At 38.2% G+C, this 10208-nt stretch overlaps 1 protein-coding gene across 1 annotated transcript in view; it reads left to right on the top strand.

The window, feature by feature from the left end:
- Positions 1 to 1061: 1061 nt before the first annotated feature.
- LOC149112426 (uncharacterized) overlaps positions 1062 to 10208 on the top strand; it is a 53070-nt gene continuing 43923 nt past the window's right edge. Inside the window, exons 1-2 of the mRNA XM_089290289.1 lie at positions 1062 to 1357; positions 8032 to 8071. Coding sequence (XP_089146415.1) covers positions 1336 to 1357; positions 8032 to 8071 — 62 coding nt within the window. The 5' untranslated portion in view covers positions 1062 to 1335. The remainder of the gene's footprint in view (positions 1358 to 8031; positions 8072 to 10208) is intronic.

The raw sequence follows: 10208 nt of genomic DNA, 5'->3' as shown, positions 1-10208 counted from the left end.
CTAACTTTTAACAATGTGACTTATAACCTGTAACACGCGTTTTGAACCTGACGGGCTCGGGACAGTTCTGGGGCCGAGCATCTTCCCATGGTCTTCCTTGTACGGACGCCTCTGCGCTCGGTCCGTACTGTCAACATCTCGGACTAGTGATATATTCTTCTACTTAAATAAATAATAAATAGATAAGGATCTTAATTGACTAATGGAGACAAACAATGAAACAAACAATATAAATGGACAAAAAAGGTTAAAAATCCCAACTGGCAAGAGGCAGATGAGTTGGCTATTTGCAAGTGTGGCCGGGGTCGGCAACAACACCTGTCATCAGCTAGTGGTCAGAATGGGACAAAAATCCACGATCTCCGATCTCACGTCTGGCGCCCTCACCACTCGGCCACGCTGCCTCCGAATAACGGTAATACAGCCCCCGTGCTTGGCTAATAAGATATACATCGATGGTTACTTTTTTTTTAATATCGCTATTTGGCCTATTTTGTGGGGGTCCCACTATTTTATGAGGGTCGTAAAGGGGTATGCTTGTGATGCGTGATTAGCTGATTTTATTTTCCGTGAAAGGTAAATAATTTAGGAAATTATTCTTCGTGACTAGTGACCTGAAGGTTTTGCGTGACCCGTGAAGAACCTGAATTATTAACCGATATTCTTAATTTTGCCGCTCTATTCTAGGTGATTTTGAGACGCGAGTCCTCCAGCTCCGAATGGTTAGAGTTGTACTGTCTATCGAGAATGACCTAGTAGGTATGCGATTTGTAATATGGAGCCTTGACTTAGCCATTCGCTATTTTTCTTTCTTCAAACACTATTTCTAGTGTGTATTAACAGGTCATTTAAAAGATTATCTTACTGGCTTATTTTCGTGATTCGGGAAGACGAAATTTTTATATCCGTGATCCGTGATCCTCTATTTTTCCGTTCGTGAATCGTGCCAGAGACCTCCTTGTACGACCCTCTTTTATCGATCCGTGAATTTAAAACTGTGCCAAATCCATGATTGTTACACCACATAGAGTCCGACGAACGTTCTTTTCTTGCCACTGACCATTCTCATTCCCAGTGCTACTCGTTTTAAACTCTGCAACCTTCGGTATTCCTACTACATTCCTATTCGGTTTGCGACGTAGTGCTGGCAGAGTAAGCTGAAGGGAAATCCCTGAGTCAGTTATTTCGGTTTGAAGCTTTGCATCAAACCAACAGATTTGCACAAGTGAGGAATGGACGTAAAGGTTAGACTCGGTGCTCGGTGATTCTGAGATTAAACCCCTTCACTTAAATTATCGTTGTCTTGATTCCGAAGAAGATCTGAAGAGAACCATTATGTCTGGTTCATCTAAAAGAGGTAAGAAGAACAAACCGCTGCATTTTTTAACTGGATATTCAAGCTTAAGTAGCTCTTGCTTCCTGGCCCACATTAAATATGTCTTTTTAGATATTTTGGTGTGTAGTATCGCTGTTTATTATATAGACACGAGTGTTTCACTGGAAAATACACCGCTTGTAAAATTTATACGAAACTTAACATCCAGAGTGGCGTATGTATTTTCCATATCCTCACTAGTGAAGATATCGATGATTTCACTGATATCAAGTTTGTCTCTTAAATTGTTCTTTAATTCGTTAGTGTATGATCGTAACATCTTCGGGTCTTCCTTCAAAGTCTTCGGCAATCTTCGGAAATCTTTGGAAATTTTCGGGAAATGTTCGGCAACATTCGTGTGACCTTCGGACAATTTTTGGAGAATCTTTGGAAATCTTCAGAAAGTGGTTGGAAATCTGCGGAAAATCGTCAAAAACGCCATCATCAGTATGTCTATATAATAAAAAAAACATTACATGTTTAGCTCGAAGATATGAATTTTATGTTCTCGTGGCAAGAACAACATCTCACTCATTCGCTGGGCTCACTCGTGCAATATTGTTCTTGCCATGAGAACATAAAATTCATATCTTCTGGCCACTGTGTAATATCCTCTATATATTTTTATGAGTTGTGCCGTATTTTGACTTAGCCTAACAATGAGTAAAAGTATAAAGCGATACTACACACCAAAACATTTCATAAGAGATTTATTATCCAACTGCTGTAGTCAATTTTGTGTGCGCAGGCCGACCTGTACAGCAAACAGGTTTTCTACTGAACAAATAACTGAACAATATCGCTGTATATTTGTACTGGTATTTGGACGGTGTTTGCTGCAGTTGGATAATAGAGCTTAATAAGGTTGAGTTTACTAGGAAATTGACTCATTACTTATTAGTTAAGCTAACATTAGATTTTGATTTCTAAAGAGCTATGCTCTTATCATTTTTTTAAAAATTTTTTTTGTAACATTTTATTGATACTTAAAGCACAATTACAAGAGCGATATAAACAATATTACATAATTAATTACACTTATGCTGCCCCTGTTACAATTAATTACTAACAGTAATGACAAAATAATTTACAAACTTACATGTACAAACACTTATTATACTCTAATCACCCTGAAACGATTATAAAATATTTTGTAACTAATCTTAATAAACACAAACACAGCATCAGGGGCAGGCATCTCGTTTATTGATGCAGGATACAGCGAGCGTTACATCATCATAAAGAAAATACAGCAGTGAATAAACAGAAAATTAAAAAGCAAAGTTGAAAGAGATGCCTTCGAGTGGCTCTTGCATAACTTACAAATTCTTAAATAGCCTACTAGCCCCTCAGGGATTCACGCCTAAAATACTTCTACAGTTAACACGAACCATACATAGTGAACATACTCCGGTGTAATTAGCGAAACGTTACAAAATATATTTATACTCTAATCACCTTGAAACAATTATAAAATATTTTGTAACTAATCTTAATAAACACAAACACAGCATCAGGGGCGGGCATCTCATTTATTGATGCCCGCTTTCGAAAATAAAGAAAGAGAACAAAGGAATCTAAGTGTGCAAACTTCAAGAAACTGAAAGTAAAAATTTTAACTTATCGTAATATAGCCGTAGCTAGCCGTCCTTGCCTCGATCAGTCTCCCATCTGCCGTGACATAAAGAGTGTAGATTGTTGATGTCTGCACCTTAGCGGCCCCTGTTCTTAAGCTATGTAGATCAAACAAGTGTATAAGATATCCTAGTTCCGCAAACGCATGCCAAGTCTAAAACTTTATTTTACTGCAAATTTTTTTAGAGCAAAATATGCTCTATCTTTGAAGAAAAATAAATTCCTAAAATTAAAACTAAAAATTACATATAATAAACATCTGTTTTGCTCTCACATGTATAAATTCTGACAAATGCATTGCAAAAACTAACGTCACAACAGCGAAGGCTAGCTAACTTGTTGACGCGGAGAAAAGCCGATTAAGCAGTCACACAAATTGCAGCTAAGCGATGATTAGAGGGATTAGCCTTGGGGCGCGCAAACCTATTATATATCCTCAAAATCATCTCGGGAGTAACAGCGCCCCCCTTTTTATGGAAACAGGTTTTGCAAACTCAATTTTAGCCGCCTCGAGAACACTTGTATCACAAGTCAAATCACAAATCGGAAAGCCATACCGATGGTGTGCCCAATTTATGCCATAACAGACAGACTCAAGTGTGGAGTAGAGGGAACTCTGCTGCAGCAAAATACTCCAAATAAGGAGCAAATGACGTCTCATCAGACGGCAAACAAGCGACTTCCTCAAAGCGTGAAGACCATTCTCTAAATGTTTGAAAGTCACTTGAATAACGCTCTGTTGTTGAAAGGGCCTTTGCTTTAGAGGAACGCAAGGGAAGACCTTCCGTTGACTTGCGAAGCCGTCTGGATCTCTTGAGTGGGCAACCTTTGAAGTAAACACACATCCACTTTGTAGACTTGAAAGATAACAAAAAAAAAAAAAAGTGAGAACAATTAGAAAAAACAAAAAAGCAACAACACGCAGATCAGAACATGAGGAAGGCCCAGAGGCCTAAATCTTGTATTCAGCACACTATATACTGGCAGTCCTGCACAAAAACGGCATGGCTCAACGGCCTTAAACAGTGTAATCACCTAAGATCAACACGTGATAAACGGGCAGTCCCGCACAAAGATGACATGGTCCAACAGCCTAAAACAGTGCAATCACCTAAGATCAACACATGATAAACGGGCAGTCCCGTACAAAAATGACATGGCCCAATGGCCTAAAACAGTGTAATCACCTAAGATCAGCACGTGATAAACGGACAGTCCCGCACAAAGATGACATGGTCCAACGGCCTAAAACAGTGCAATCACCTAAGATCAACACATGATAAACGGGCAGTCCCATACAAAAATGACATGGCCCAATGGCCTAAAACAGTGCAATCACCTAAGATCAACACATGATAAACGGGCAGTCCCGCACAAAGATGACATGGCCCAACGGCCTAAAACAGCGTAATCATGACCGCGCGGCATGACTTCTCCATAGACAGGTTCTACTGGATAATGTACTGTACAGCCCCGACAAGCAACTAAAATTCTCCGAGCCAAAAGGGAACTGTTATTTGTCCCATGGAGATAAACATCTTTACCGTTCTCAACGAAGAGAAAATCAATAACAAAAGATCTGAAACCCCACCTACAATCCACCGAAAAAGGCCAAAAGGGAGCTGAAAGGCCAATAAAGAGTAACCAGTTCTATTGACAAAAACATATGTGGCGGATGACATTTTTAACTAACGAAACAGGTGGCACCAGCCAACAGGTTTCTCCTACCCAACTAAATGCTAGGGAATATTCCAATAGAAACTGGGAAAACTTGATTTTTTTTTTTTTTTTAACTGGGAAAGTAATCAATTGAACAGGGACCCCAATAAGAGGTTACTTCATGAAAATAGCTATCTTTAACTAACCAGTCATCAATCGACGATCTTGCATAAGTAATCAGCTGAACGAGGTATCAACTCAGCCTCGATTTTGATATTACTTTCTTTGGCGGTATCAAATATATCACCGGCGAGTTGAAGCGAACACAGTCTCATACTACCAGAATCGACGATCAAAGGTACAGTTTGGTTGTCAGTAAACCACTTAACAGAGCACCCTGAAAGAAGATGTGCAAACTTTTGAAAGCAAAACAAACACAGTGGAGTTCTCTCCACGTAGTATTCGATTTGGTATTCGTCTACATAGAATCTCAGTTTTTGCGCGAAAACAGGCATGTTACCAATGGCAATGAAAGCAGCCAATCCAATAGCGCTAACATCCGAGTATACAATATGAGATAGTCTGCGAGCAACGTCTGCAAAACACTGGAACTGAGATAAGAAACATTATTCTTCCAGAACTCTAACTCTATGGAAACTGACAACGGGTTAACCACAGCAGGAGCACACGCGCACTCGACCACTGAACCTGTGGCCAGAAGATCAGAAATAGCCTGCTCGACAAATCACTATACTGGACTGGATGGCTGAGTGATTATTAGAAAACTGAGCTGAGGGTAGAATGTAAATAAAGAGAATCTGATACCCAACAAAAATAGTATCGCGAATAAAGCAAGAAGCACTTATATGATTTCAAAATGCTACATTAACCTTAAGGTTGCCTTTAACTTAAATATAATGCGTTCCGTCCTGATAATCAGTCTTTTATTCATTCATTCAGTCATCAGGGCTAATACAATCGTTAACCCTCGGACTAATGCCCCCATCGTGGTACAAGAGGGATGAAACCCCCTTCTTGAGTTTTCGTTCTATTAAGGCACAGAAAATAAATTTACATTCATTAAATAGAAAGCCCTGAGCTTGCTCTATAAAATAATGACATAATTTTTGGCTGTGAAGTAGCATGACGTCATTTGACCCACCATCTTGGATCCATCATCTTGGATTTTACTATTTTCTTAAAAAAGTCAAAAAATATTCTAGAATGCTAATGAAGCCAGAATGCTTATGAAATGTACAATTTGGTAAAATTCAGCAAAATGATGAACAAAGCTGAAAAAAAAAAAAAAAATACACAAGAATGTCGAAAAAGTTGATTTTTGTCTAAACCTATACGAAGTTTGTGGTTGTCATGACAAAGTGAAAAGTAATGGACGCAGTTGACATATCCAAAATTTACGCGAACGATAAATGAACAGCTACAGAAATTTTTCAGCCCCTTAGAGTAAATTGTCTTTCCAAGACTTCCAAAAAACCTTGAATCACATGGTCCAACAAAATTATCAATAAGTTCAACTGGGTCAAAGTCTCCCAATCATTTTATTATATTGAATAAATTATATACTCATTTTATCCCATTCTCTTCAATGCAGCTTGGTATTTGCCATAAGTATGTATTTTTACTGCTTGGAGGGGGGTGCAGCGGCTCCTCTAAAACGGCTTGGGCAGGAAGATGGATTTCCTCAGAGGCTTATTTGGCCGCAGCTGAAACACTTGTCTGCTAGTTGAGGCTGACGTCCATGAAAGGACTGCATGTGGAAAAAACAAAAAGGCTGATAAGAAGAAAAATAATTGCCAGTGGACAGACCATGAGTAGATGGAGCTTCACTGGATGTAGAGCGGGTAGCTGTAGAGTTGGCCAGCTAGACGCATTTTTCCGCTTTTTCTCCCGGATCTTAGCTAGCGCTCGTCTATCGGCTGATCAGAGCTTTTTCTCTTCCTCTGAATCTTCGGTGAGTTCGTCCGACTCGTACTTGCACTGCTGCCCAAACAGCAGGGTTCTTGTCCACGGAACGAAATAACTTGGCTACTGAAAGGTTTCCTTTTGAGATGGTCTTGATGGTCCCGTCTGTTGCATCAAGCAGAGTTGCTAGACTTGTATTGCACTTTAGAGTTAAAAGAACTCAAAGCCTTGGATACCGTTTTTAGCTTCTACAGTTGAGACTGAGTGGCGGCTTGTTTCTCGTCGAGATCGCGTTTGAATGCAGCGAACCTCTGATCAAGCGCAACGTCCAAAAGACGAGGAAACATTGTTCGTGAAGCAGTCTTATGAACAGGATCTCCCTCAGTGAAGGATTGCGCGATCGAAGCGGGAACGCTCGCTCGTTCAGTATCCAACGACATTACAACAAAAGCAAAGTTGAAAGAGATGCCTTCGAGTGGCTCTTGCATAACTTACAAATTCTTAAATAGCCTACTAGCCCCTTAGGGATTCACGCCTAAAATACTTCTACAGTTAACACAAACCATACATAGTGAACATACTCCGGTGTAATTAGCGAAACGTTACAAAATATATTTATTGACACTAATTACAAATTTACATTACATTACATTCACAGTCAGTTAGATCTAATTAAGGGTGTGGTTAATAATATAAACCCATATAATAATTTGTACAGATACTTATATATCTGTATATACAACTGCACATGTAACTATATACCCGATACTTAGCTATTGAGAAAAGAAAAGTTAGGATAACATGTTTTGCCATTTTTTTTATAATGAATAGCTTTCCTGGGGGTTTTCCCCTCAGGGTTGACCCCCTGGAAACTCCCTGGGATTTGTGAAGTTTTCAGCATCGAACAAGAACCTACTGAATCACTCCATGGGTTTTAGAGCATAAAATTCACACTGGTCAATTTCCCTTGCCAAGAGGCTAAGCTGTTGACAGAACCCCTTCATTTACAATAATAACAGACAAATTTATCAATTTTTCTAACTCTCTTCTTCTTTGAAACTCAAACCACGTCCTAGGCTTTGTACAACGGCAGGATGAACAACAAACATGCAACAAACTTTGAAGACCTCTATGAAATGTCATGTAAATGGCCGCAAGGTTGCTCATCTACATGTTCATCCAGGATGTTGAAAGTGACATACCACTGACCACTCTCAAACAAATCCCATAGGTGGATCCCAGTGGTCTGGCACATTTGTTTCAAAAACCAAACAATGTCTTCATCCTATGGGACAATATTTGTTTAAAAAATGCACCATTCCTTGCATATTCCTAGGGTTTCTCTTCTTACTTAGTGGTCTTCAAAGTTTGTAGATCTCTAGTAGGAAGATTCATTGTTATTGAGACTTTTCTTACTTATAAAAATTATTTTATTCCAGGAAAGAAGGGTAAAAACCCAAAAGGACTTCCATCACCTTGGTAAGTTACATATTGTAATGTTTGTGAAGAGATAATATTTGAACTTTAAATGTAGCATCTACAGTTATGTAGTACTACATTTACACCAGCACTAAAACACCTTTTTAAGAGCCAGTGCCCATAACTATGGACCAAACAACGGCACAAGTCGAAAAATCGATTTTGCTCATTTTTTGCCCACAGATTGGCCCTAGCTAGTAAACAAATGGACCATAGTTAGTTTCTGCTAATGCAGCTTTTTTGGGGAGAAATTTGCGAAAAACGATTTCGCCCCGATTGAGCTCAAAATCTACTTCCTGTTATGCTAAATTTTCTGAAAATTTGATTGCTTTGCACGTCGCACAGCAGCTACTTGAGAATCTTTCAATGGTCTTTACATTCAGCTCAGGTCTTCATGGTATGACTGAGCAAAAAATAAAATAAATCGAGGTTTCGTTTGAGCCCAAAACGAGATTGAACAGAAACGCAAAATATTGGGATGTGTTGCAAATGAATTATAGCACTAAAATATCGCAATATTTTGCTATGGGCTATAACTTTAAATGCCATAAAAACACTTTCTACGGGTTAACTGTACACCAACCTGTTTGAAAATCAAAAAATAACTCTGGGCAAATGGTTTTAAGTTGCCCGCCTTGGCCTGTGCTTCTCATAAATTTTTCCCTGAACCGCCATGAGAATGTAAACAATTGCGTGACGTTGGCGGTCACCCTGAATACATAATTCTTTTCCAACAAACCGCAGATCTTAGAGCATCTGGGTGAAAAAAGAAAAACATAATGGACCACTTTTAACTTTAATATTTTGAAAGTCATCGCTTTGGAAATTTCGTTAATTAAAAACGCCAATTAAAAGCAATTTACTTGGAGTTCGGGTGTTACTGCTATGTCGTTTTAAGCTCTCGTTCTTTCTTTGATCATTTTAATTACAAGAACGAGTTCTAGAAAGAAAATCGTTCTAAGCTCATTTGTTAAGCGTAATGACAAGTTGATATTGTTGGTTTGTAGCCTTACTTGATCTGAAGGAACGCTACGGTGATTAAATTTGTATTTGTTGATTTCGACGGATCGATTTTCAGTTAAACCTTTTTATTGCACATTTAGTGCCTTTTCTCCTGCTAAAAAGTCGGAAAAAGTAAAGTAAACAAATCCTAAAAGTTTAAATCATAAATAAGAGTCATCAACAGTGCGAGTGTCTCGGTAAGCTGTTAATTTGAACAATTACTGTGCTGGACGGATTGCTTTCCAGGTTACGCACATACTATACATATAGTTCATTGTGTGCGAATGTTTCTGTTTCAAACAACTGAAATGCTCAATGCTTTTTTTCTTTTTTTCTTCAGTCTTAAAACTTAAGGTTAGAGTTAGGCTAAACCCTAAACTGTTTTGGCGGCAACCTATTTTTGGCTAATTGCTTAATCAAATTATATACGGTAATAGCCCACGTATAAGAACCTGAATTTTTCAGTTTAGCCTAAATAAGTTCTTATATAAATGGCACTTAAAGCATATTTAGGCTACCAAGGTTCTTAAAATAGGTTCTTATATTTTCATATGAATTTCATCTGAATACACTATATATATTAGAAATATCATCTCATAATACAGTATAAATCATTTATTTGTACCATAGAGCAATGCCTATAGGCATTTCAGTGCAGGTACAGTATATGTCCTTAACAAAGCATAACAAAGAAACTCATGTTGAGAAGCTGAGGCATTGCCCATTGGGAGCTTACGTTGTTTTGATATTTTGCAGTTTTTTATTTCATTGGGATATATTTTGATATTTTACATTTAATATTTTGTGATTCTCACAGATGTGGAGATGGTCAGAAAGCTTTCTTTGATACTGTAGTAGAGTACAGTACTTGCAAATACTTGGGGAATTATTTGGATGGCAAACACCATAGACATACAACATGGTACTTAAGCTTGAAAGAAAAAAAAAAGTTATGTCAAGTTACTTTAAAATAGATGATGATCTTAATTCAGTAGTTTCTACCTATACACTTTTACAACAACCCCACTGATAAGAACCTAACTTAAAATGTTAGCCTTAATAGGTTCTTATGTGGAGGGGGCTTAAAATGAAAATTTTAGCCTAACAGGTTCTTAAAATCCAGGTTCTTAAACGT

The sequence above is a fragment of the Orbicella faveolata genome, unplaced genomic scaffold (assembly GCF_042242905.1).
Source record: "Orbicella faveolata isolate gen_17 unplaced genomic scaffold, um_ofav_v1 contig_2, whole genome shotgun sequence".
Classification (NCBI taxonomy): Eukaryota; Metazoa; Cnidaria; class Anthozoa; order Scleractinia; family Merulinidae; genus Orbicella; species Orbicella faveolata.
The sequence above is the reverse complement of the archived record's forward strand: the minus strand, read 5'-3'. Positions and strand labels throughout refer to the sequence as shown.